We start from the raw sequence: 27623 nt of genomic DNA, 5'->3' as shown, positions 1-27623 counted from the left end.
AGTCTCCTTCACGGTCATCTCTCTGATCTGTCTGATTAATGGTGCATACGGTGACTGCGTTTGTCGGTTGTCAGTCTGAGTGAGTGCAGAAGAATGTCATGGAGGTGCAGAAGGTTTAGTGGATGATTTTGGCATGAGTCCATTTTCCCTTCCAAGCTTACCTGTTCCTTGTGTACCTGTCTATGATTCTGCTCTCAAAAATTTTCTGCCCTGCCATTTTAAGTGTCCAGGTATACCACAGAAATAACAATGGATATTGTTCCTTTGTGTAGTATTTTTACCTCTATGATCAATGTAATCTCTGTTCTTGGATGTTCCTGTGGGTCTAGGTTTCAGCTGACTTCTTTCTCATGAACTACAGCTATTTTAGTCAAAAACTGTTGCTTCTTCCAATGATGGCTGAGCACTAGCCAACTGCTCTGAGGCAGGATCTAAATATTTTAACTTTTTTATAAAAAATCTGATCATGGATGTTGGCTCCAGATGAGACCTAAGATCCATCACCATCCTAAAAGCCTGTTCAAATTTTTACCAAAAATGCAAATGGGTCATCATTAATATTAGTTCGTACAGAACATCAATTGTAGGAGTGGCTTCGCCAGTCGTAAACAGTATTAATTGTCTAACTGTCTTGTGCTATGTGTCAATTCATTATCATTTAATCTGGGTGTGGTCTGTAACCTTTTTCCCATATGTGAGGGTAACTATACTTTGAATATCTTGTTTTTTTGTTCATCATTAAGATTGAATTCATCTGTGTTTGATTCAAAAATGTCCGCACTATAAAAAGGCATCCATCTTGTCATTGAGGTTTGGAATGTCTTTGACAATTTTCATTAACTGATCGTATATTTTCAGATTAATTTGTGCTGCTCTGTCATGGAATTTTTTCTGTTGTAGTTCATCTGCCTGTAAATCTTCTACTGAAACATCTGGAATTTGTGTGTCTGGTACAAATGATGCGGCGGCATTGTCTTCCTGTTTGTTTGATCGTGTAACAACTGAAGCCTTTTTTATATCTTGGTGCAATTTGGACAATAATTCTGTTCAAGTATCAATTTGATCTTCCAATTGTTCATTATGTTCTGTCAATATCAAACAATTTGGACAATCAAAGTAATCCCCGTCAGACTCTTGGGTGTTACCTTGTGTGTCAGTATGACCAATGTCTTGTGTGATAGTACATGCTTTATGTATTTGTGTTTCAGTTTTCTCAAAGACTAAATTATTGTACACTCGGACCATGTGTGTGACATTTTGAAGCTTTCTCTGTAACTTGTTTTACTGAGAAAAACCTCTTATCAATTTTAAGATTCTCTGCTTCACATTGGCTATATAAACTAGACCATAATTGTGAATCTGTATGGCAATGAACAAACTTAAACTCTATATTACTTTTCTTAGAATAATCATGAATAAAATCCATTTTCTCACCTATGGAATGTCTTTTCCTCTAGTGGATTGATCCAACCATCAATGGATGGTCCTCCGTACCTTTACTGACTCCTCAGACCTCCGCCTGTATGGGACACATGCAGCTCTTTATGGTTGGAGACACAAATCTCCACTCCTCTGTAGGCTCTGTCTGATCCTTGTGACGTGAAATAGTGGAAATCCTGCACCTTGAACAACAGGTGTTTAGCAGAGCTCTCCTCCCCCTGTGTGCAATCAAAAGGAATCCACCCAAAATAGCACAAAAATCAGATTTGGCTGGGCTCCCCAAAATGTTAGAAAAAATAACACTTTCTTACTTTTTTTTTTTTTAAGTAAGAGCACGCTGAGGATAGAAAGGAACGCAATATTGAATTATGTGGATAAAACAAATCTTGTTTAATGTTTATTCAAAAAGTGATTACAAAAATGATGAATAGTTCATAGCACCCAAAAATAAGTATTAGATTATAAGAGAAAACAAGCATTCAGTGGTTCTTACATATGGTCTTGAAGTTGATGTGGTCCGGGTTGGAGATTCGTAAAGTATGAGAGATCTCCTGAGCAAGAGTTAGGTCGGCTTATATACTATTTTGACCCATAGACTTACATTGGTTTCTATTTTTCCTGTCTCATAACAACATAAAATGTTCTGCCGCTATGTTCATAGCCTCTACCATATTAGAAGAACACTAGTAACGTGCGGAATATGAATATTAGTTTTTTGTACATTACCTCATTTTGAAATGCTTAAGCATATAGCCTGTGACCTTTAAGAACCATTTACTATCTCCAAATAGCCACATATTGACAGTTCTGACAAAAGCCCTATGGTTCTGACAAACAGAGAACAGACGTATCGGCCAAAATCCTCAGAATTAACTCATTCTCTCAATATACAGAGTATCTATTTGCTAGTTAGAACCTGCATATGTTAAGTAATCTATATTTTTTTATTATTGAAATACTAATATTTTACAGTGGCTTACCCTCCTTCTGGAGTGTGTCAATGACTGCCTTCTAGACATCTGTCCAGTGAGCAGTCTTCCTCATGATTGTGGAGCCTACTGAAACAGACTAAGGGACCTTTTTTAAATGTTTAGGAAGCCACTGCAGGTCTTTTTATTCTAATTTACTGACATAATGACTTTTGGGTTTTCATTGGCTATAGGATATAGTCATCAACAGAAATAAACGCTTGAGATAGATCACTCTGTAATGACTAATATAAGAGTTTCATTTTTTGCATTGAAGAACTGACATAAATTAACTTTTTGATAATATTCTAATTTAGTGAGAAGCACTTGTATGTGACTATGTAAAAACAATTAAGAACTTAAAAAAAGCTTCTCCCCTGTGTAAATTCTTTGGTGGCTAGAAAGAGATGGTTTCTTCACAAAACATTTCCCACATTCTGAAAATGAAAAAGGCTTCTCCCCTGTGTGGGTTTTCTGGTGGCTAACAAGATTCGATTTCTGGTTAAAACACTTCCCACATTCTGAACAGGAAAAAGGCTTCTCCCCTCTGTGGGTTTTCTGGTAGCTAACAAGATTCTTTTTCTGGTTAAAACATTTCCCACATTCTGAACATGAAAAAGGCTTCTCCCTTGTGTGGGTTTTCTGGTGGCTAACAATATTCGCTATGTGGTTAAATCATTTCCCACATTCTGAACAGGAAAAAGGCTTCTCCCCTGTGTGGGTTTTATGGTGGCTATCAAGATTCGCTTTCCTGGTAAAACATTTCCCACATTCTGAACAGGAAAAAGGCTTCTCCCCTGTGTGGGTTTTATGGTGGCTATCAAGATTCGCTTTCCTGGTAAAACATTTCCCACATTCTGAACAGGAAAAAGGCTTCTCCCCTGTGTGGGTTTTATGGTGGCTAACAAGATGCGCTTTGTGGTTAAAACATTTCCCACATTCTGAACAGGAAAAAGGCTTCTCCCCTGTGTGGGTTTTCTGGTGGCTAACAAGATTCGACTTCTGGTTAAAACATTTCCCACATTCTGAACAGGAAAAAGGCTTCTCCCCTGTGTGGGTTTTCTGGTGGCTAACAAGACTCGCTTTGTGGTTAAAACATTTCCCACATTCTGAACAGGAAAAAGGCTTCTCCCCTGTGTGGATTTTCTGGTGGCTCACAAGATTCAATTTCTGGTTAAAACATTTCCCACATTCTGAACAGGAAAAAGGCTTCTCCCCTGTGTGGGTTTTCTGGTGGCTAACAAGACTCGCTTTGTGGTTAAAACATTTCCCACATTCTGAACAGGAAAAAGGCTTCTCCCCTGTGTGGGTTTTCTGGTGGCTAACAAGATTCGATTTATGGTTAAAACATTTCCCACATTCTGAACAGGAAAAAGGCTTCTCCCCTGTGTGGGTTTTCTGGTGGCTAACAAGACTCGCTTTGTGGTTAAAACATTTCCCACATTCTGAACAGGAAAAAGGCTTCTCTCCTGTGTGGGTTTTCTGGTGGCTAACAAGATTCGATTTATGGTTAAAACATTTCCCACATTCTGAACAGGAAAAAGGCTTCTCCCCTGTGTGGGTTTTCTGGTGGCTAACAAGATGCGCTTTGTGGTTAAAACATTTCCCACATTCTGAACAGGAAAAAGGCTTCTCCCCTGTGTGGGTTTTCTGGTGGCTAACAAGATTCGATTTCCGGTTAAAACATTTCCCACATTCTGAACAGGAAAAAGGCTTCTCCCCTGTGTGGGTTTTCTGGTGGCTAACAAGATTCGCTTTGTGGTTAAAACATTTCCCACATTCTGAACAGGAACAAGGCTTCTCCCCTCTGTGGGTTTTCTGGTGGCTAACAAGATTCGCTTTGTGGTTAGAACATTTCCCACATTCTGAACAGGAAAAAGGCTTCTCTCCTGTGTGGGTTCTTTGGTGGGTAACAAGCTGCGCTTTTCGAATAAAACATTTCCCACATTCTGAACAGGAAAAAGGCTTCTCTTCTGTGTGAATGCTCTGGTGACTGACAAAATCTGATTTCTGGTTAAAACATCTCCCACACTTGGAACAAGAAAATCTATTGTCTGCTTTGTGAAGTTTTTGTTGTTTGAGAAATGACTTTTCTAGGGGAAAACTATTTCCATATTCTGAAAATGAAAATGTCTTCATTGCTGTAGGAGCAGTTCGATTTTTAATGCTTATTTTGTGACTTTGATTTTCATTAGTACTAGGCAATGAATCAGAAGACAGGACCTGTTCCAAATGATCAGATGACAGATCTTTGCTGTGAAGGGATGATGGTATATTTGGAGTAATGGCATTCACTTCAATTGTATCCTGTGGGATCTCAAGATTATCTGATTTAAACATTGAAGATGTGAGCTGTCCTGCTGATCTCCTGGTACAGTCATCTGCCAAGAATAAAACCAATTATTATTTTAGAATAAAAAAAATGGCAAGTTATGCAAAATTATTAAATTATTCACCAAGACAATGACAGATTACAGTTTACTAGACTGTGCTTAAAACCACATTAAGCATCCATGCTTTTGGCATTACTATAGTGAGAAGAAACCACTTATTTTACGGCATGTGTATCTCCTGGAGCACAATCTGGGCGCTATGTGGGTAATAGCTTGGGATATTTGCAATTTTCACTCTCCAACATCCACTGCGCGTGCTAATATCTGGAAACTGCAGTGCAGTCAAAATAGTCACTATTCCTATAGATTAATTTATTGAGGGTTATAATTTACAAAATGGAGTCACTTTATAGGGATTTCCTCTGCTCTGGTTTTCTGCAATTTTGTCATATTAGGGATTTTGCAAATGGTGTGCCCCATCTCCTCTGCGATCTGCTCCTGCAATGTCTGCTTCGGACACCAGACGCGGCTTACTAATTCTGCAGGTGATGCTGGTAACAGAGGTGGGGTTGGAAAAAGAAGCTCTTGGCGGTGCAGGCTCTTCCCAGCCACTAAGATTAGGGTGCCTGGTATCTGTAGTACCATCCAGTCTGGCAGTATGGGTGTGTGTGCTGTCAGCTGCAGTAATCTGCTCCTTGTTTTAGCCAATTGGAAAGCACCACACCTTTTTAATCAGATAAATTTGTATAAACCATAACAAGATTTACAACAGGTCACATGTTCATTCATACTCATTTTATGTTTTACAGTAAATTAACCCCCCGATGGAGACCATATCAGGAGCAAACAATAATTCATCCATAGTTAACAATATCAAACAGAGTTCCAGTTTACCATAAGTTGTACTCTATAATACTATATACTGGTATAACATTAATCCTATCCAACCACGGCTGCCATAATTTATGGAAGAAATCCAGCTCGTCTCTCCTGGTGTAAATACTTTTCTCAAGTTGAATTATGTGGTTCGTTTGAGCAATGAATTCAGAGGCTCCTCTCTAACCCAATATTTTGCAATCAGTTTCCTTGCAGCAAACGATAATCTTGCAATTACAGTTTTAGTCGTATTGTCAGTTAATATTTACTCCACATACCCTAATATAGATATCAACGAATCCCTAGGGATAACGCACCCATACACCACTCCAATGCAGTTCAACACTACAATCCAATAGGAGGACAATCTGGGACAATCCCAAAGCACATGCAATATGTCCGTCTGAGATTGAGAACACCTTGGGCAATTAGAATTGGACTTCAAAAGCACCACACCTTACTACAGCTTGAAGCATATTGCCAGAATCTGCCAGATACAGCCTTGATCTCCTCTAGTTCAGTCCTCTGTGCTCAGCTCCCGGCTTGTGTACTCCTGTTGTGACCCTGGCCTGTTTACTGACTACTCCTATGTCTCCTGAGTTAGTATTTTTTCTGGCCTCTAGGTTCTGACACGGTTATCTGTCTATTCTTCTTCCTATCTTACTCCACAGAACAGTAGGTAATACTGGGCTTCAAGCCTAGGGGTCTCTGTGTAAGTCCAAATCCATATGGAGAGGTTAAAGAAGTTAAAGGGTAATGGGCAAAATTGTGACTGTTACAGAACCCCCAGCACCAAGAATATGTTATGCAGAATATATTATGTATAATAAGTTCCATGTGAAATGCATCAGTCCACCGGCTGCGCCCCTGGGCAGAGGAGACAAGATATCCTCCTTCTGACTTCCCCCCACCTTTGTAATTACCACAGTAAATATCAGCAGGCTCCGGCCCCCTGCAGCTATTGTAATGTTTGTCTGGCTTGCTATTTGTCAATTGACCCACCCTCTGTAACTGTGTTATATTCTGTGTTCTGTGAGTAAAGTGTGTCACACTGGAAATACGTGGAGTAGCAGTGATATTTTATATGCGCCCATGTAATCTAAGGAATTCCAGTCAGCGTCCTTCATTCAGAATCCAGCCAAAGCAAAGTGGACCTCCGGAACCACAGGGTGGTGCTGAAAGAGGTAATACAGCACAGTAGACCCCGTTACACTGGTGGCAGACATCGGGATATGATACCCCTTCTACAGGAGGAAAGGAATGAATGGAAAACAACTACCAGAAGTTAAAGAGGACTACATTAAAAGACCTGGTGGAAGCTCGAGGGTTAATCGCCAGCAACAAAACAAAAGCAGATTTGATAGCAGCCATCATGGAACACGACAGTGCAGCGCCCCCCAATGTGAACGTGGAGGAGACTGAATTCCAGAGGGAGGTAAAGAACAGACTGGTGCTCTATGGCCCAAACCCTGCAGTAGAGATCATACGAGAGGTGATGGCTGATGCACGTACTGATCTGAAGGAAAAGATGGCTGAGCGGACCAGGATAGAGCTAGCCAAGATGGAGATGGCAGAGCGGACCAAAGTGGAGCTGGCCAAGATGGAGATGGCAGAGCGGAGAGAGGAGAGTCAGCGAGCAGGGGGAGCTCTGGCCTCCGCCCAGGTACCTTCAACAGTAAGCCACAAAAAGATCCAGTATAATGCCTTCCGACAGTTGGGGGAGGCAGAGGAAGACATTGATGGCTTTCTGCAGGACTTTGAGCGGCAGTGTGCCCTTCATCAAGTGAAGGCGGAGGAACGGGTTCAGATTCTGGCCAGCAAGCTGACAGGTCGGGCAGCGGACGCCTATCGCACGGTACCTGATGAGGACTGTATGGACTATGAGTGGATCAAAGAAGTGATCTTGGCCCGGTATGCGCTGACACCAGAGGCATACCGCCAAAAGTTCCGCGGACTTATAAAACGGGTAACCGATACCCACGCTGAATTGGCCTGTAAATTCCGGCGGTCACTGCTACAGTGGGTGCAAGGGAGCCAAGCAACCACTAAGGAGGACGTCCTCCAGCTCTTCTTGTTAGAGCAATTCTTTAATGGACTAACCCCCAAGACACAGGAATGGCTTCGGGACAGACGACCAACGACTCTTGAGGAGGCCGCTCGTCTGGCCGACGAACACCATGATGCCAGGAGGTCTCAGTTGGCCGGATCAAAGATGGTCACTAGGGGTCCTCCCATGGGTCTGGAAGCCCCCAAACCACAGAAGATTGTCGGGGGGACCAGCTCAAAGCCCGACCTACCACAGTCCCCCTGGGGCGCGATGCCACACCTACCATCAGCTGGGCCACCTGCAAAGACATTGTCCCAACCGGTCTCAGCGCACCCAGTGGCCAAAGGCGGGAACAGCTACCTTCAGCCGGGCCGCCGTACCCTGCTACCAAGGCGAAGCTGACCCAGCATTGGGGGCTACATCTAACCAAGGGGTGGAAGAGATGGAGGAAGTGCTGCATGAAGTAGACCCCGTGCAGGCAGCCCGGGCAGATAATCGACAACAGCATCGACAGGTCGTGTGGGTTAATGGGAAATGTATGCAGGGACTAAGAGATTCCAGAGCAACTTTGACCCTTGTGAAGCCTCATCTCGTCCAGGACCAAGAGAAGACGGACTGGACAGTGGCAGTCCGTGTAGCAGGGGGAGCCATACATCGACTGCCCACTGCCAGGATTCACCTGAACTGGGGAGTCGGGGATGGCCTGGTTGAGGTTGGCTTGATGGAGGATTTGCCTGCAAACGTTTTGCTGGGAAATGACTTGGGGCCCATGTTGTCTGCCTTCTCGGTCGGCCCTCTGGCTGAGACATTGTTATGACCCCAATGGCGAGGGTCTCAGAGGAACGTGGAAGTCTGCAGAATACAAAAATCCAGCTCATAGGGCAGTGGTAACTGGGTTGACCATATATCTACTCCTAACGCCAACACTAGAAGTAGCCGGGGATCATTCCTACGTTGATTCTAGATGACACGCGCCAGCCGGAGAATCTAGCTACCCCTAGTAGAGGAAAACAAAGACCTTTCTTGCCTCCAGAGAAGGGGACCCCAAAGCTGGATAGAAGCCCCCCACAAATAATGACGGTGAGGTAAGAGGAAATGACAAACACAGAAATGAATCAGGTTTAGCACAGAGAGGCCCGCTTACTGATAGCAGAATAAAGAAAGGTAACTTATATGGTCAACAAAAACCCTATCAAAATCCACACTGGAAATTCAAGAACCCCCGAACCGTCTAACGGTCCGGGGGGAGAACACCAGCCCCCTAGAGCTTCCAGCAAAGGTCAGGATATAGATATGGAACAAGCTGGACAAAAATACAAAACCAAAACAAATAGCAAAAAGCAAAAGGCAGACTTAGCTGATATAACTGGAACCAGGATCAGAAGACAAGAGCACAGCAGACTAGCTCTGATAACTACGTTGCCAGGCATAGAACTGAAGGTCCAGGGAGCTTATATAGCAACACCCCTAACTAACGACCCAGGTGCGGATAAAAGGAATGACAGAAAAACCAGAGTCAAAAAACTAGTAACCACTAGAGGGAGCCAAAAGCAAATTCACAACAGTACCCCCCCCTTAGTGAGGGGTCACCGAACCCTCACCACGACCACCAGGGCGATCAGGATGAGCGGCATGAAAGGCACGAACTAAATCGGCCGCATGAACATCAGAGGCGACCACCCAGGAATTATCCTCCTGACCATAGCCCTTCCACTTGACCAGGTACTGAAGCCTCCGCCTGGAGAGGCGAGAATCCAAGATCTTCTCCACCACGTACTCCAACTCGCCCTCAACCAACACCGGAGCAGGAGGCTCAGCAGAAGGAACTACAGGCACAATGTACCGCCGCAACAAGGACCTATGAAATACATTGTGAATAGCAAACGACACAGGAAGATCCAGACGAAAAGATACAGGATTAAGGATTTCCAATATCTTGTAAGGCCCAATAAAACGAGGTTTAAATTTGGGAGAGGAGACCTTCATAGGAACAAAGTGGGAAGAAAGCCATACCAAATCCCCAACACGTAGTCGGGGACCCACACCGCGGCGGCGGTTGGCAAAGCGCTGAGCCTTCTCCTGTGACAACTTCAAGTTGTCCACCACATGATTCCAGATCTGCTGCAACCTATCCACCACAGAATCCACCCCAGGACAGTCAGAAGGCTCCACATGACCCGAAGAAAAGCGAGGATGGAAACCAGAGTTGCAGAAAAAAGGCGAAACCAAGGTGGCGGAACTAGCCCGATTATTAAGGGCAAACTCAGCCAACGGCAAGAATGTCACCCAATCGTCCTGATCAGCAGAGACAAAACACCTCAAATAAGCCTCCAAAGTCTGATTGGTTCGCTCCGTCTGTCCATTAGTCTGAGGATGGAAAGCAGACGAAAACGACAAATCAATGCCCATCCTACTACAAAAGGATCGCCAGAACCTGGAAACGAACTGGGATCCTCTGTCTGACACAATATTCTCAGGGATGCCGTGCAAACGAACCACGTTCTGGAAAAACACAGGAACCAGATCGGAAGTGGAAGGCAGCTTAGGCAAAGGAACCAAATGGACCATCTTGGAGAAGCGATCACATATCACCCAGATAACGGACATGCCCTGAGATAGCAGAAGATCAGAAATGAAATCCATGGAGATATGTGTCCAAGGTCTCTTCGGGACAGGCAAGGGCAAGAGCAAACCGCTGGCACAAGAACAGCAAGGCTTAGCTCGAGCACAAGTCCCACAGGACTGCACAAATGACCGCACATCCCTTGACAAGGAAGGCCACCAAAAGGACCTGGCCACCAGATCTCTGGTGCCAAAAATTCCCGGGTGACCTGCCAACACCGAGGAATGAACCTCGGAAATGACTCTGCTGGTCCACTTATCCGGGACAAACAGTCTGTCAGGTGGACAAGACTCAGGCCTATCAGCCTGAAATCTCTGCAACACACGTCGCAGATCCGGAGAAATAGCTGACAAGATAACTCCATCTTTAAGAATACCAACAGGATCAGCGACTCCAGGAGCATCAGGCACAAAGCTCCTAGAAAGAGCATCGGCCTTCACATTCTTTGAACCTGGTAAATACGAGACAACAAAATCAAAGCGGGAGAAAAACAATGACCAGCGGGCCTGTCTCGGATTAAGGCGTTTAGCAGACTCGAGATACATCAGATTTTTGTGATCAGTCAAGACCACCACACGATGCTTAGCACCCTCGAGCCAATGACGCCACTCCTCAAATGCCCATTTCATGGCCAACAACTCCCGATTGCCCACATCATAATTTCGCTCGGCAGGCGAAAACTTCCTAGAGAAAAAGGCGCAAGGTTTCATAACAGAGCAACCAGGGCCTCTCTGCGACAAAACGGCCCCTGCCCCAATCTCCGAAGCATCCACCTCAACCTGAAAGGGAAGTGAGACGTCAGGCTGGCACAAAACAGGCGCCGAAGTAAACCGGCGTTTCAACTCCTGGAAAGCCTCCACGGCAGCAGGAGCCCAGTTAGCTACATCGGAGCCCTTCTTGGTCATATCCGTCAAAGGTTTCACAATGCTAGAAAAATTAGCGATAAAACGACGGTAGAAGTTAGCGAAGCCCAAGAACTTCTGAAGACTCTTAACTGACGAGGGCTGAGTCCAATCAAGAATAGCTCGGACCTTGACTGGGTCCATCTCCACAGCAGAAGGGGAAAAAATGAACCCCAAAAAGGGAACCTTCTGTACACCAAAGAGACACTTTGAGCCCTTGACAAACAAAGAATTTTCACGCAAAATTTTAAAGACCAACCTGACCTGCTCCACATGCGAATCCCAATTATCAGAAAAAACCAAAATATCATCCAGATAAACAATCAAAAATTTATCCAGATACTCCCGGAAAATGTCATGCATAAAGGACTGAAAAACTGAAGGCGCATTGGAGAGCCCAAAAGGCATCACCAAGTACTCAAAATGACCTTCGGGCGTATTGAATGCGGTTTTCCATTCATCACCTTGCTTGATGCGCACAAGGTTGTACGCACCACGAAGGTCTATCTTGGTGAACCACTTGGCACCCTTAATCCGGGCAAACAAGTCAGACAACAGCGGTAAAGGATACTGAAATTTGACAGTGATCTTATTTAAAAGCCGATAATCAATACAAGGTCTCAAAGATCCGTCCTTTTTTGCCACAAAAAAGAATCCCGCACCAAGAGGGGAAGAAGACGGACGAATATGTCCTTTCTCCAGAGACTCCTTGATATATGAACGCATAGCGGTATGTTCAGGTACCGACAGATTAAACAGTCTTCCCTTAGGAAACTTACTGCCTGGGATCAAATCTATAGCACAGTCACAGTCCCTATGAGGAGGCAGTGCACTGGACTCAGACTCACTGAAGACATCCTGATAATCAGACAAATACTCCGGAACTTCCGAAGGCGTAGAAGAAGCAATAGACACAGGCAGGGAATCCCCATGAATACCACGACAGCCCCAACTTGAGACTGACATAGCCTTCCAGTCCAGGACTGGATTATGGGTCTGTAACCATGGCAGCCCTAAAACAACCAAATCATGCATTTTATGTAAAACCAGGAAACGTATCACCTCGCGGTGTTCAGGAGTCATGCACATGGTAACCTGTGTCCAATACTGCGGTTTATTTGCTGCCAATGGTGTAGCATCAATACCCCTAAGAGGAATAGGATTTTCTAATGGTTCAAGAGTAAAACCACAGCGCTTAGCAAATGAGAGATCCATGAGACTCAGGGCAGCACCTGAATCTACAAACGCCATGACAGGATAAGATGACAGTGAGCAAATCAAAGTTACAGACAGAATAAATTTAGGTTGCAAATTACCAACGGTGACAGGACTAACAACCTTAGCTATACGTTTAGAGCATGCTGAGATAACATGTGTAGAATCACCACAGTAGTAGCACAAGCCATTCCGGCGTCTATGAATTTTCCGCTCATTTCTAGTCAGGATTCTATCACATTGCATTAAATCAGGTGTCTGTTCAGACAACACCATGAGGGAATTTGCGGTTTTTCTATCACATTGCACCGAATTAGGTGTCTGTTCAGACAACACCATGAGGGAATTTGCGGTTTTGCGCTCCCGCAACCGCCGGTCAATTTGAATCGCCAGTGCCATAGTATCATTCAGACCTGTGGGAATGGGAAAACCCACCATAACATTCTTAATGGCTTCAGAAAGGCCATTTCTAAAATTAGCGGCCAGTGCACACTCGTTCCAATGTGTCAGCACGGACCATTTCCGAAATTTTTGGCAATACACTTCAGCCTCGTCCTGCCCCTGAGACATAGCCAGCAAGGCCTTTTCTGCCTGAATCTCAAGATTGGGTTCCTCATAAAGTAAACCGAGCGCCAGAAAAAACGCATCAAGATCAGCCAATGCCGGATCTCCTGGCGCCAGCGAAAAAGCCCAATCCTGAGGGTCGCCCCGTAAGAACGAAATAACAATTTTTACTTGCTGAGCAGAATCTCCAGATGAACAGGGTCTCAGGGACAAAAATAATTTACAATTATTCACGAAATTCCTAAACTTAAACCTGTCTCCGGAAAACAGTTCAGGAATCGGTATTTTAGGTTCTGACCTAGGATTTCTGATAACATAGTCTTGTATGCCCTGCACACGAGTAGCCAGCTGGTCCACACTTGTAATCAAGGTCTGGACATTCATGTCTGCAGCAAGCATAGCCACTCTGAGGTAAAGGGGACGAAGAAAAAAAAAAAAAAAAAAAAACTCAGAATCTTCTTTCTTATAATCCCTCTTCTGCAATGCATTAAACATTTAATACTGGCCTGGCAAACTGTTATGACCCCAATGGCGAGGGTCTCAGAGGAACGTGGAAGTCTGCAGAATACAAAAATCCAGCTCATAGGGCAGTGGTAACTGGGTTGACCATATATCTACTCCTAACGCCAACACTAGAAGTAGCCGGGGATCATTCCTACGTTGATTCTAGATGACACGCGCCAGCCGGAGAATCTAGCTACCCCTAGTAGAGGAAAACAAAGACCTTTCTTGCCTCCAGAGAAGGGGACCCCAAAGCTGGATAGAAGCCCCCCACAAATAATGACGGTGAGGTAAGAGGAAATGACAAACACAGAAATGAATCAGGTTTAGCACAGAGAGGCCCGCTTACTGATAGCAGAATAAAGAAAGGTAACTTATATGGTCAACAAAAACCCTATCAAAATCCACACTGGAAATTCAAGAACCCCCGAACCGTCTAACGGTCCGGGGGGAGAACACCAGCCCCCTAGAGCTTCCAGCAAAGGTCAGGATATAGATATGGAACAAGCTGGACAAAAATACAAAACCAAAACAAATAGCAAAAAGCAAAAGGCAAAGCCGGGTACATTCCCCTGAGACGGAGCGGACATTTACATACAGCGGGGACGCTGTGGAACATCGAGGAGGAAACAGGTGCCGGATCTGGGGCGGCGGGCGGTCCCTGGAGAGGCTGCAGCCAATATCACAGCGCGCACTCCAGCAGCGGGGAGAGCAGCGCTATATAGTACAGCCGCGGTGCAGTTCAGGAATTGAGCCAAAGCCTGCAATCATAAAAAGGGTGGTGCGGTGTGTGCCCTGGAAGATTGGGCCCTGCGCCCCCCTTATCAGATATACTCCTGTCGGCGCCATAACTCTGGAGGGATTATCCCCCCCCTCCCTACTGTGTTGCCTGTGGGGGCTGTGGGCTGCTCTGGGACTCGGTGCCTGGATAAATTCTTAGCTGCTGCTCCTACACATACTTAGCAATTCTCTACCTATCTAACTGCCTCCCTGAGGTATGTCCTAGTGTCTGACCCTGCTCTGATATTGGAGAATAGACCACAAGCTTGGTCCTTTTGTGGAGACCCTCTATTAATCGCCATGCAACATTCTAAAGGAGGGGGGGCTGCTGACAAGTTAAAGAAATATGCCAGAGAAGATGCCCCTGATAATGTACGTACTCTCAGAAATAACCCCTCCCAGAATCAGCGCAAAAGTCGCCCTTCTGACAGTAATGAGGAGGGGGAACAAGGCGAACTAACTCTTAAGCAAGCATCTGAGCAATTGATGCAAGCTATATCCCTCACCAGGTCCTCTCTCACTGAGAAAATAGAAGATGTACATACTGAAGTGGGCCGCCTGCGACATGATATGCAGGCTATGAGAGGGCGTATCTCAGAGGTTGAAACGAGAGTGTCTCAGATAGAGGACACCATTACCCCAATAGAGGCTAAGCTCTCAAGGGCCGCCGGCTCTGTCAATGCCTGGAAGCAAAAGGCAGATGACCTGGAAAACAGATTACGCCGTAATAACATTCGAATTATTGGCCTACCAGAACGTTCGGAGGGTCAGCAACCTGAGCAATTTCTAGAGGATTGGCTTAAAACCTCCCTGGGAGATGGATTCTCCTCAACATTTTCCGTGGAAAGGGCCCATCGGGTCCCAACGAGACCTCCACCTCCTGGAACTCCACCTCGGCCCTTCTTGGCGCGTCTCCTCAATTGCAGAGACAGAGATGCTATTCTCCGCTTAGCAAGACAGAAGAGCCCTATTAAATTCAATAACGCTACTATTTCAATTTTCCCGGATTTTTCCATGGAACTTCAAAAGCAGCGAGTCCGATTTGTGGAAGTTAAAAAACGGCTCAGGGATAAGAACATCATCTACTCCATGCTTTACCCAGCTCGACTCCGCATTGTCCATGAAGGCTCCTCCTTGTTCTTTACTGACCCAGCGGAGGCAACTGAATGGTTGCGGTCATACAAGGGGTCTAGTGTGCCGGACTCCTAAGTTGATCTCCTCACCTAATGGCAACACAAATTGGAGCTTTTCGTATTGGTGCTGAGTTTATCAACAATACCGGACGCTGGTTCCAGTGAGGGTATCCCCTTTTCTATTTGACTGTAGGAGTGCAAGATTATACTCCTCCACTGTTCAAATTTTGTTTTGTTTGGGTTTTTACATTAGTTTTGACTGTTTGATATGTTTGCTAGTCGCCAATAATAATTTTATGCTCTGCGTGATGTTCCTGATCCTTGCCCAGGTTGTGATGTATGTTATTCCTTTTTTTTCCGCGTGGATATGGGGTCTGAGATTGTATATCTGACATGGAATATACGGGGTATTAAGACCCCCCGTAAGAGAATCAAGGTATTTTCTCAGATTAAAAGGTATCATCCCCATATTGTAGCACTCGTGGAGACACATTTGACCAGAGATACAGTTAAATATACACAAAAGCCGTGGGTGCAATGGTCCCTTCACGCATTCCATACTAGCTATTCCAGAGGGGTCTCTCTGTTGATACATAAGAATGTTAGGTGGGAGGCTAGGGAAGCGCGACGTGATTCCGAAGGTCGCTTTGTTTTTGTACATGCCTTTATTAATATGCGAGAATATGTGATATTATGTGTTTATAATCCACCCCCGGCTAATATATCGGTTCTCCGCATGGCAATGGGTTTCTCCCTAAATTATCCTAATGCTAGCGTTATTTGTATGGGAGATTTTAACTTAGTCATGGATAATTTTAAAGACAGACTGAGACTAGACGGAGGGGTATCTGGGGGACCTCCCCCTCAGTCCCCCTCTCAATTGGCGCTATTTATGAGCAGTAGCGGATGGTTGGATCTGTGGAGGACACGCCACCCTGAGACAAAAGAATATACCTGTCATTCATCAACTAAACAGTCTCTATCTCGTATAGATTACATATTTGGATCTAGTGACTTGGCATTATGGGTGGATAGTATCGAACATGGTAATAGGGGAATATCAGATCACAGTCCAGTTATTCTCAAATTTAAATTTGGTCAGCCAAACAATCATATACCTTGGAAATTGAATCCCTTCTGGTTGAAATTGATAGATTCTAGTGATAGAACGGTTGATCAGTTGAACTGTTTTGTCTCTGTCCACCCAGACCCCTCAAATCTTAATCTCTTCTGGGATACTCTAAAGGCATATTTAAGGGGATGTTTGTCCTCCACAATTTCCTACATAAAAAGGGTGACGGCAGGGGAGGATGATGAGATGGAGCGGCGACTGAGAGATTCGGAGGCCGCCTATGTGGCTAGTCAGACCAGTGGTAACAGGGTGGAATGGCTTACCTCCCAAAGATTATACGCCCAACATATAGACACTAAATCGAAGCGTAAATTATTTTTTACCCGTCAATCCTATTTTGAATTGGGGAACCAGGCCAGTGCACTCCTGGCCTTTATAGTACGTCAGCATAATACCTCCAATACAATACTACAGATTCGTGCACTTGATGGTTCGTTGGTATCTTCTACTGACGAGATTCTCAGATGTTTTTGTAATTATTATAAGTCATTGTACGAATCTGGTAGTGGTTTTGGTGTCCCTGAGTGTATAGACTATTTATCGGACATAACGTTCCCCTCATTGAATCCAACCCAGCGGGCCTTTATGGAGGCCGAGTTTACTCTGGAGGAGGTGGAACATGCTATAATGGACATGGCTACCGGGAAGGCCCCTGGACCTGACGGATTTCCCGCTGAGTTCTATAAAAAATATCGGAACCATCTGGCACCACTTTTATTAAAGGTACTCCAGGGTATATGGGAGGGAGAGTTTATGCCTGAAACATTCTACGATGCAAATATTATTGTACTTAAGAAGGAGGGAAAGGACCCCCTAGAGTGTGGGTCATATCGCCCCATATCATTGGTGAACGTAGATTATAAAATCTTCACTAAAATCTTGGCCACCAGACTAAATACGATCATACTAGACCTCATACACCCAGATCAAACAGGCTTTATGCCCGGGAAAAGTACCTCCATCAATATTAGACGGGTCCAGTCAGTGATTCAATATAGCTCTTTAGAACTGGATAATAACTGGGCACTGGCGTCACTAGATACGGCCAAGGCATTCGACTCCCTTGAGTGGCCTTTTCTATCCGCATGCCTACGGAAGTATGGTTTTGGGGACAAATTTATTAGAGGGATAGATACACTATATAGGAATCCTAGGGCACGGGTCATTGTGAATAACTTTATCTCTGATTCTTTTACCTTGCACAGGGGAACCCGTCAGGGATGTCCTTTATCCCCGGCTCTCTTTGCCCTCGCGATAGAAGCCTTAGCTATACGCATAAGGTCCTCTACAGATATCAAGGGAATTACTATTGCAGATCGTGTGGATAACATCGGTCTTTATGCCGATGACATGATCATATTTATGGATAAAATAGAAGAAACCCTACCGCAGGTAATAACGACCATCGACAAATTTAGTAAATTCTCCGGTCTCTATATAAATTGGGACAAGTCTGCCCTGATGCCTCTGTCTCACGTTCCGATGCCCTGTCTCGAAAATCTCTCGTCACTACCTGTAGTCTCCAGTTTTAAATATTTGGGTATTCATATGTCCCAATATAGTCGGCTAGACCTACAACTTAATATTCACCCACTATTAGACCTGGTCAAATCTAAATTTATAACCTGGAGCAAGCTTCCCCTCTCTGTTCCAGGTTGCATCAATTTAATTAAAATGATATTGCTCCCCAAACTTAATTATTGTCTTCAACACAGTGCTATGCCAGTACCCAAGTCTTTCTTCGCAAATTTAAATTCCCTGACTACATCCTTTATATGGGGAAAGACCAGACCCAAACTTAAACTATCTACTCTACAGAGACCAAAAAGGGGGGGTGGGGCGGCTTTGCCAGACTTTTATCTGTACTATCTTGCCGGACAGGCTAAGGCACTGAGCAAATGGATGCCTAATAGCTCTTTACCTAATTCAGAGAGTCATTTGCTCCATTCTGCCCGGATTGATTGTCCATTGGGATTTTTGGAAACGGACAGGGTCAATGCTCCCCGTTTGCTGCCTCTGCTTCGACTGGCGAGATTGATATGGAGACAAATCAAAAAAATTATTAAATTTGCAGATGTAATAGCTGAAATGCCATTATGGCATAATAGTTATCTTCCAGAGCTACTCGATCACCCATCTACTGAGTTCTGGATCTCACATGGTGTTCTTTCGGTGGGCAATATATATGACCAAGGAGTCTTGGTATCCTTCGAGCAGTTACAAGACACCTACAATATCCCAAGATCTCAGTTTTTCCGTTACTTACAGCTAAGGTCAGCTTTTCAATCATATATGCGAAATATAGGTGTGGGACGAACGATCTCGTCTCTACCTCTGATAGGCATTCTCAAGTCACAGGGTCCTCAGGGACTCATCTCCTCTTTGTATACATATTTGCTATCCGTGGGTGATGGATCTACTATTGACTCCCTTAAAAAGAAATGGGAGGGACTTCTTTCCGATACATTGGGAGAGGAGTGGGAAGATATTCTAGAGTCTCCAACTAAAGTTTCTCCTTCAGTTAATAACAGGATGACCCAGCTGTATATTGTACATCAGACCTATTTAACCCCAACGCGACTCTTTAAAATGGGTCGCCTCCATTCGTCAGATTGCTTGCGATGTCATGCACGGGATGCAGATTTTATTCATATGATTTGGAGGTGCCCGGTAATTTCTCATTATTGGAAAGAGGTCACAACACTATTAACATCCTTATTGTCAATCCCTGTGCCACTTGAGCCATTGACCTGCTTATTCGGAGTGTGGGATGCAGAAGCCTGGGATCACTATACTGGGATCTTTCTTCGAGAGACGCTCTTCCTAGCGCGGAAGGTGATGGAGTTAAGATGGATGGGTGGTTCCTCCCCGTCTCTCAGAGTTTGGATTGACTTGGTGAACTCGGTCATCCCATATGAGAGAACACTATACCAAAACAGGGGGTGCCCGGGTAAATTCGAGAAAATCTGGGGTAGATGGAACTCCTCTCATCATACTCTGTAATCTGCGCTGATTAGATGCGTACATGGGGGAATGGGTTTGTGGTTTTTGGTGCATCGCTTGTGGAGTAGGATTCAAATCTGCTTTATCTTTTGGCGACTTATTGTTTACTGTTTACGGTTAAAAGTTGTATAGTAGATATTTATGTATTTTATAGGTGCTAATGATTTAGCATGCACAGTTTATTACCCCTGTAAGTTCTGGATATGATGATATTCTGTAACTATTGTATTCGGTGGTATAATTAATGATGATAAATGCTAATGTATGCATTATTTGTTTATTCTGGAATCAATAAACGAATTTAAAAAAAAAAAAAAAAAAAAAAAAAGCAAAAGGCAGACTTAGCTGATATAACTGGAACCAGGATCAGTAGACAAGAGCACAGCAGACTAGCTCTGATAACTACGTTGCCAGGCATAGAACTGAAGGTCCAGGGAGCTTATATAGCAACACCCCTAACTAACGACCCAGGTGCGGATAAAAGGAATGACAGAAAAACCAGAGTCAAAAAACTAGTAACCACTAGAGGGAGCCAAAAGCAAATTCACAACAGACATATCCTGTGACCACCCGGAGACAAGCTCGAGCTGCGGAGGCGGAATCACACTCAGAGGAGGCCCAGGTAAGACATCCCAGCCCTACATGTATTCCCATAGCCAGACACATTTCTTGGGCCACCCCAGCTGAATTTAAGAGGGAGTTACTTGAGGATCCTTCATTAGAGGGATATCGTGGGAAGGCACAGGACGGGAGAGGGGTACTGGAAGGGGAACAGTTTGTATGGAAGCAGGGACTCCTCTACCGGATCACAGAGCAGCACCACACAGGGACGAGCCCCACTATAAAACAACAGCTGGTAGTTCCCAAGAAGTACAGGCAGGAGTTACTGCGAATCTCTCATGACATACCCTTAGCCGGGCACTTTGGCGTCAGTCGCACCAGGCATCGTCTGGCACAAAACTTCTTTTGGCCGGGGGTAACCTATGATGTTCGTCAGTACTGCCACACCTGTGACAGTTGCCAGCGCATTGGCAAGAGGGGAGATCGATGCAAGGCCAAATTACGCCCCCTCCCCATTGTGGAGGAACCATTTAGCCGAGTAGCGGTCGATCTGATAGGGCCATTAGCCAAACCCAGTCCGTCAGGGAAAAGGTATATATTGACAGTGGTAGATTATGCCACACGGTATCCAGAGGCGGTTGCTTTACCTAACATATTGGCAGAGACGGTGGCGGCTGCCCTGCTCCAGGTTTTCTCACGGGTTGGATTTCCCCGGGAGATTATCTCGGACCAGGGTACCCAGTTTACAGCAGAAGTGACCAACCAACTGTGGAAGCTGTGCGGCGTAAAGTCCATTAGGAGCGCCCCGTACCACCCGCAAACCAATGGGTTGTGTGAACGCTTTAACGGAACGTTGAAACAACTCATTGGGACTTTTACCAGGACTTATAGGGACTGGGAGAAATTCTTGCCACACCTCCTGTTTGCCTATCGGGAGGTACCCCAAGAATCCACAGGGTTCTCCCCGTTTGAACTGGTATACGGGAGGCGGGTAAGGGGACCCCTAGACTTAGTGCTAGAACACTGGGAAGGGGAGGGCACCATAGAAGGGGTACCTATTGTACCCTATGTGCTGGAATTCCGGGACCGCCTACAGGAGCTGACCCAGGCTGTACAGGGGAACCTGCAGGTGGCTCAACGGCGCCAGCGCGTATGGTACGATCGGAGGGCCAGAGAATGCACCTTTGAGATAGGACAGAAGGTCCTGGTGTTAGAACCTACTAGGCAGAACAAGTTCCAAGCTGCATGGCAGGGGCCCTACCAGGTAGTGGGGAAAATAGCTGACACCACCTATAATGTCGCCGATTGTGACGACCCCAGGGTTATCCGCATGTTCCACGTGAACATGCTGAAGCCCTATCGGGAGCGCCCTGAAGAGGTAGTGGCCATCTGTGCACCTGAAGCAGAGGATGCCGGACTCCCCTTGCCTGATGTCTTAGGGGAGAGGACTCAGTCTAAAACATGTGATCAGGTACACTGGGGTGAAGACTTAGGTCCCCGGGAGAGACAGCAGGCGGAGGCATTGTTGAGGCAGCGACAGAGGATGTTTTCAGGGAGACCGGGGTACACCCACCTGGCACAACACAAGGTTGAGACCCAGGATCAGACCCCCCTGCGACAACCCCCCTTCCGCGTCCCGGAGTCTGTACGAGAAGGGATGCGACAAGAGATACAAGAGATGTTGCGTTTAGGGGTCACTGAAGAGTCAGATAGTCCCTGGGCATCCCCCGTAGTGTTAGTGCCCAAGAAGGATGGGACTACACGGTTTTGTGTAGACTATTGCAGGCTCAATGAGAAAACGGTGACGGATGCGTATCCCATGCCGCGCGTGGATGAGCTGTTAGACCGGCTGGCGGGGGCAAAGTATTTGACCACCATCGATGTATGCAAAGGCTACTGGCAGATTCCCCTTAGTCCTGACACTATTCCCAAGTCGGCATTTGTCACCCCGTTCGGCTTATTCCAGTTTCGAGTTATGCCATTCGGGATGAAGAATGCCCCTGCGACCTTCCAGAGGCTGGCTGACCAGCTTCTGGATGGTCTCCAGGACTATGCTTGTGCCTACCTGGATGATCTCTGAAAAAGCTGTGACCACCAATCAATAATATAGTAAAAAAGCAGGGTGTGATTCTAGATTAAAAATTAACTTTTAATAAACTCGTTAAAAAATGGTAGACCCAAAATAATCAAAACACATAAAGGACTCACAGTACGTCACATTTCAAAAGAAGAAATGCCAATATCACAAATACATCGAACTGCCTCAGACCTCAATAACCCAAGATTCCCATGAATAAATCTATCATGGAAACATAAAGGTCCGATATCAACTGGCAGTGCGGAAAAATATCAAATTTCACATCACCTGGTCATTTGGCAGATCAGACCACACATCACCTGGTCATTTGGCAGATCAGACCACAAATGCTCTCTATATATGCATCTATTGTTAGCAATGACCGCTCAGGTGGTGTGTGAAAAAAGTGAACAGTTTCACCCTGTTGTTACATATGACAGGTTAATGACCGTTTTTAACTGGTGTAAAGACTGGGGAGATGGCACATCATTATCCATACAAATACCCCATCATAGAATATCACCAGTTTTTATGTAGTGACCCCCAATACAAAGTAACGAAAAGGTATACTTTCCTACGCGTTTCGTTTTTCTCTACTCATCAGGGGAAGATTCCTGTAATTCTCCATTGAGATGGGAGGTTTATTCAGCAAGACGGGGTGCAGGATTCTTTTGCTAAACAGTCTGTGGACCTTGGGGAGAGATTTAGGTCACGTGGATACAGTAATAGGAGCATAAAAAGAGGGTATGTTCGGGCCAAAAATCAAAAAAGGTGTGATCTTCTATCACATGTACCCAAAATAAAAAAGAAGGATGAGAAAATCAGATATATATCCACATTTAACTATCAGTGGGGAAGATTGAGGAACATCCTGAGGAGACACTGGCCCATCTTAAGAACAGAACCAGTTTTGGCAGAATATCTCTCGGAAGAACCCCTTATGACAGCAAGGAGGGCGAAAAATCTGAGAAATATTTTGGTCAAAAGCCACTACGTTAACAAGACTCCTCCTATTTTTGGTGCTGGAAAACGAAAATGGGGCATCACAGTCAGTTGCCTCTGTGGATGGTAAGCAGTTCAAAATCACAGATTACATTTCCTGTAGTACCACTTTTGTGGTCTACATGGCTGAATGTACATGTAACCTATCCTATGTTGGACTGACCTCACGGGAATTGAGAGTCAGAACACGGGAGCATGTCAGAGACATCATGGCGGCCAAAGAGGCAAATGATGATGTACCTCTCAAGTCTATACCTAGACACTTTAGGCAGCATCATAGATGTAATCCGAAGGAATTGAGTGTCTTTGGGATTGATCATGTGAGGGGGGGAATAAGAGGTGGGGATTTAAAGAAAAAACTTGCGCAACTTGAATGCCGATGGATTAGCATATTGGGTACAATGTCCCCACACGGGTTAAACGAACAGCTTAGCTTTGCGTCCTTCCTATAAGCTCTCTAGTTCCGGATCCGTTTGGATCCTTTGTTTCTGGATTTTAATTTTGTGTGTCTTTATGTTTATTTTTTAGTACCTTTGCACATAACCATTTCCATCATTGTCTGTTCTTCTGGGCATGTGTGTGACATCTGGATCTCCTGTCGGCTGTATCCTCGGACAGATGAAGAATCTGGAAGAAATTTGAAACCAGTCATGGACTATTCTATTTACTTATCAATTATATAACGAGTTAGTACTGTGCGGCAGCAATAAGATGGCTGTGATATATACGAAAGGGGTTGTCTTGAGTACAGATCGGAGTAATATGTGGTGTACTGTCCTTTTTTTGGTGTTCATTCATTGTTGAGTTTTGGGGCAAAATGGAACCAAGCCTGTATGAATATATGGGTATTATAGGGACATTCCCCAATTTTAATGGGGACAGAATGGGTGTTCTAAACTAATTTCTAGGCACCTACGTTGTCCCCTCTGAGTCCTTGTTAGGATACTACACATGCATATGTTTACATTGACACTGCTTGCACTTTATTCACTTTTCATATACATTGGGTTCCTTTCCCCATTCATCTTTTTATATAGATGCAATGGGTGTCTATACGAATGTCACTGTCTGTGACGGTCTTAATATTATTTTGTATTTTTTATTTTTTACTTTTTATGTTATATGATTAGTGGGAGGACTCTATGGTCTAATAATTATGAGGGTTGATGACACTTTCATACACATGTTGTATTCACCTCGGTATTTAATTCACATATAAGGTGCACAGGACTCTATTCTACATGTTATTTAAAGATATGGGAGGGAGCTTGCATTTCTATGGCCACATTTGTGATAGCCCCTTTTTTCTTTTTTTCTTATGCTCTATATAGTAGTATTGTTTCTGCCTGTAGTCTTACATCTTTGAAAGATGGCGGCGGGGGCACGCGTGTAGGCGTTCACTTTTTAGGCACCTATTCAGGCTCCTTTAACTCTCACTAGGAGCTTTAATATGTTTACAGTTGCACTTTTTCCATTTATCATATATGTGGGGATCAGCTCCACATATATGAGGTGGGTGCGTATATGATCATCACTTTTTGGTGATTATCTTATTTTTCATTATTTTTCATTATTTCTCATTCTATAGGGCTAATGGCCGAAGCATTCGGACTATTGACTATTAGGTTATATAATAGTATCATACACACGCGGAGTCGCACGCGCTGCACTTCACATATCATATAATGGGTCTTATTTCACATTCTATGGGAGGGTATCAGCATCTGTTTTGGACACTATTTCGATAGTTTTATTATTTTATTGCATTTTATACCTTACACTGCATTGCCGCTGCTGCCAGTAGTCTGTCCCTTAAAGAAGATGGCCGCGCGTGTACGCGCGCATGCGCGTCACAACGGTGCTCGCAGATTACCCTACCCGGCATCCAGTAGCGGTGGAGCAGGAAGTGACGTCTTGAGGGCTTTCCCTCTGCCTGCTCACAACGCCGTAGGTGCCGGGGATGGTATGTGTGGCGTTCCGGAAATGGTGGTGCGCATGCGCCAATTACAGTGCGTGATGGCCGCCACAGCTGACAGTAGATCTTTAAATACAGCCCAGTTTGACACACAAGCATGTCCCCCCGAGGAAGCTCACGCGAAACGCGCGTCGGGGCCACCGGACACACACTGGCACCAACTTATATTTGGGTAAGACTGACAGTATAGTTTGATACCTTTATAACTATGTTTGACGTATGATTAAAGATGCATGATGATAGTAGGCACAATTGTTACTCATGTAGAGCACTTTGCACTTTATAATTATAATTGTTACCTATGATTGAGTAACATGTCCCCATTAGACATCAGCATGTGTCATTTCTGAGCCGTAGGTGCTATTTTCAGTGTGGCTGGTCCGCCATACATGTGCTAAAACTTGTACCTTGTCTGTTTATATTTGTTGTTACTGTTGTATACGTTACTTTCAATAAAATTTGTTATCTTTTTTACATTTATATTCTGGTGGGTGTTGTATACTCCGTAGCTCTCTTGTAGGACTTATATATAGTGGAGTTTGCCCTGTTATATCTTATGTCCATTGTAGGGTGTTTCCCTTTCTGAAATCTGATATGCATCAGTGGTATCTGCATCTACTGAAATGATCAAGCTGAACAATCATTCTCAGGAAAAAAAAAATGAGTAGTGGTGAAACTTCTCTGGAGTAATTGGAGTATGGGACTTGGTGGCTCTAAGCAATATAAACTATCGTAAGGACCAATATTTTCTGTCAGATAAATGCCAAGAAGAAATATTAGACATTTAAATAGAACTTTTTATAATAGTGCAGAGCTGAGGGATCTTAAATTTAGATCTCAGGTATTTGGTAACTGAAACCTTTTTCTAAACACTACCAGGGAGTTACAGACTCGGGTAAGTGAGGCAGGCCGATCCCACCACAATCAAACTATCATGCAGAATGAACATGTATCAAAAAAAAAAAGTTACATCCTCAACAACAACATATGTATGAGGGGAGAACTCCAACACTAAACCGGAGTTGCACTCATTTATGGTGGACTACTGGAGCTACTATGAGTCCTGACCAGAAGAGTAGAGAAAGTATTAGCGCCCCCATTTCAGGAGAGATTACTGCACAATCCGAATTAACGTATATACTCGAGTATAAGCCGACCCGAGTATAAGCCGAGACTCCTAATTTTGCCACAAAAAACTAGGAAAACTTAATGACTCGCATATAAGCCTAGGGTGGGAAATGCAGCAGCTACTGGTAAATGTCAAAAATAAAAATAGATACCAATAAAAGTACAATTAATGGAGACATCAGTAGGTTAAGTGTTTTTGAATATCCATATTGAATCAGGAGCCCCATATAATGCTCCATGCAGTTCATGATGGGCCCCATAAGATGCTCCATACAAAATACACCCCATATAATGCTGCACAAATGCTGATTATGGCCCCATAAGATGCTCCGAACAGACATTCGCCCCATATAATGCTGCACCAATGCTGATTATGGCCCCATAAGATGCTCCATACAAAATATGCCCCATATAATGCTGCACAAATGCTGATTATGGCCCCATAAGATGCTCCGAACAGACATTCGCCCCATATAATGCTCCACAAATGCTGATTATGGCTGCATAAGATGCTCCATACAGTCATTTGCCCCATATAATGCTCCATAAATGCTGATTATGGCCCCATAAGATGCTCCATACAGTCATTTGCCCCATGTAATGCTCCATAAATCCTGATTATGGCCCCATAAGATGCTCCATACAGTCATTTGCCCCATATGCTGTTGCTGCGATAAAAAAAAAAGAAAAAATCACATACTCACCTCTCGTCGCTCAGGCCCCCGGCACTTTCTATATTCACTTGCTCCCCGTTCCACCGCCGCCAGCCACCGCTACGTTCCCAGTCCACTGCACTGACTGCTCAGGCAGAGGACGGCGCGCACTAATTGCTTCACCGCGCCCTCTGACCTGAGCATCATGGCAGTGGACGGGGAGCATAGCGGCAGTGGAACGGGGAGCAGGTGACTATCGCGCACTGCTTATACTCATCTGCTCCTGGCGCAGTCCCTGCTTCCCTGACGCCGGCAGCTTCTTCCTGTAGTCAGCGGTCACATGGTACCGCTCATTACAATAATGAATATGCGGCTCCACCCCTATGGGAGTGTAGTAGGGTCCATATTCATTACTGTAATGAGCAGTACCATGTGACCGCTGACTACAGGAAGAAGCTGCCAGCGCTGGGGAACCAGGGACACCGCGCCAGGAGCAGGTGAGTATGCTTAGACAGCTGCCACTCCACCTCCCCTGCCGACCCCTGACTATGACTCAAGTATAAGCCGAGAGGGGCAATTTCAGCCTAAAAAAAAATGGGCTGAAATTCTCGGCTTATACTCGAGTATATACGGTATTTAGGATTGAAAACATAATGTATTTTATGACATGGAGTGAATCCATGAAACCAGGGCTCGAGCCATGCCAACAC

General features: G+C 44.7%; 1 protein-coding gene across 1 annotated transcript in view; it reads right to left on the bottom strand.

The window, feature by feature from the left end:
- Positions 1-1824: 1824 nt before the first annotated feature.
- LOC143766633 (uncharacterized) overlaps positions 1825-27623 on the bottom strand; it is a 57639-nt gene continuing 31840 nt past the window's right edge. Inside the window, exon 6 of the mRNA XM_077254438.1 lies at positions 1825-4789. Coding sequence (XP_077110553.1) covers positions 3084-4789 — 1706 coding nt within the window. The 3' untranslated portion in view covers positions 1825-3083. The remainder of the gene's footprint in view (positions 4790-27623) is intronic.

The sequence above is a fragment of the Ranitomeya variabilis genome, chromosome 4, assembly GCF_051348905.1.
Source record: "Ranitomeya variabilis isolate aRanVar5 chromosome 4, aRanVar5.hap1, whole genome shotgun sequence".
Taxonomy (NCBI): domain Eukaryota; kingdom Metazoa; phylum Chordata; class Amphibia; order Anura; family Dendrobatidae; genus Ranitomeya; species Ranitomeya variabilis.
Note: the sequence above shows the minus strand (reverse complement) of the source record. Positions and strands in the feature narration are given on the sequence as shown.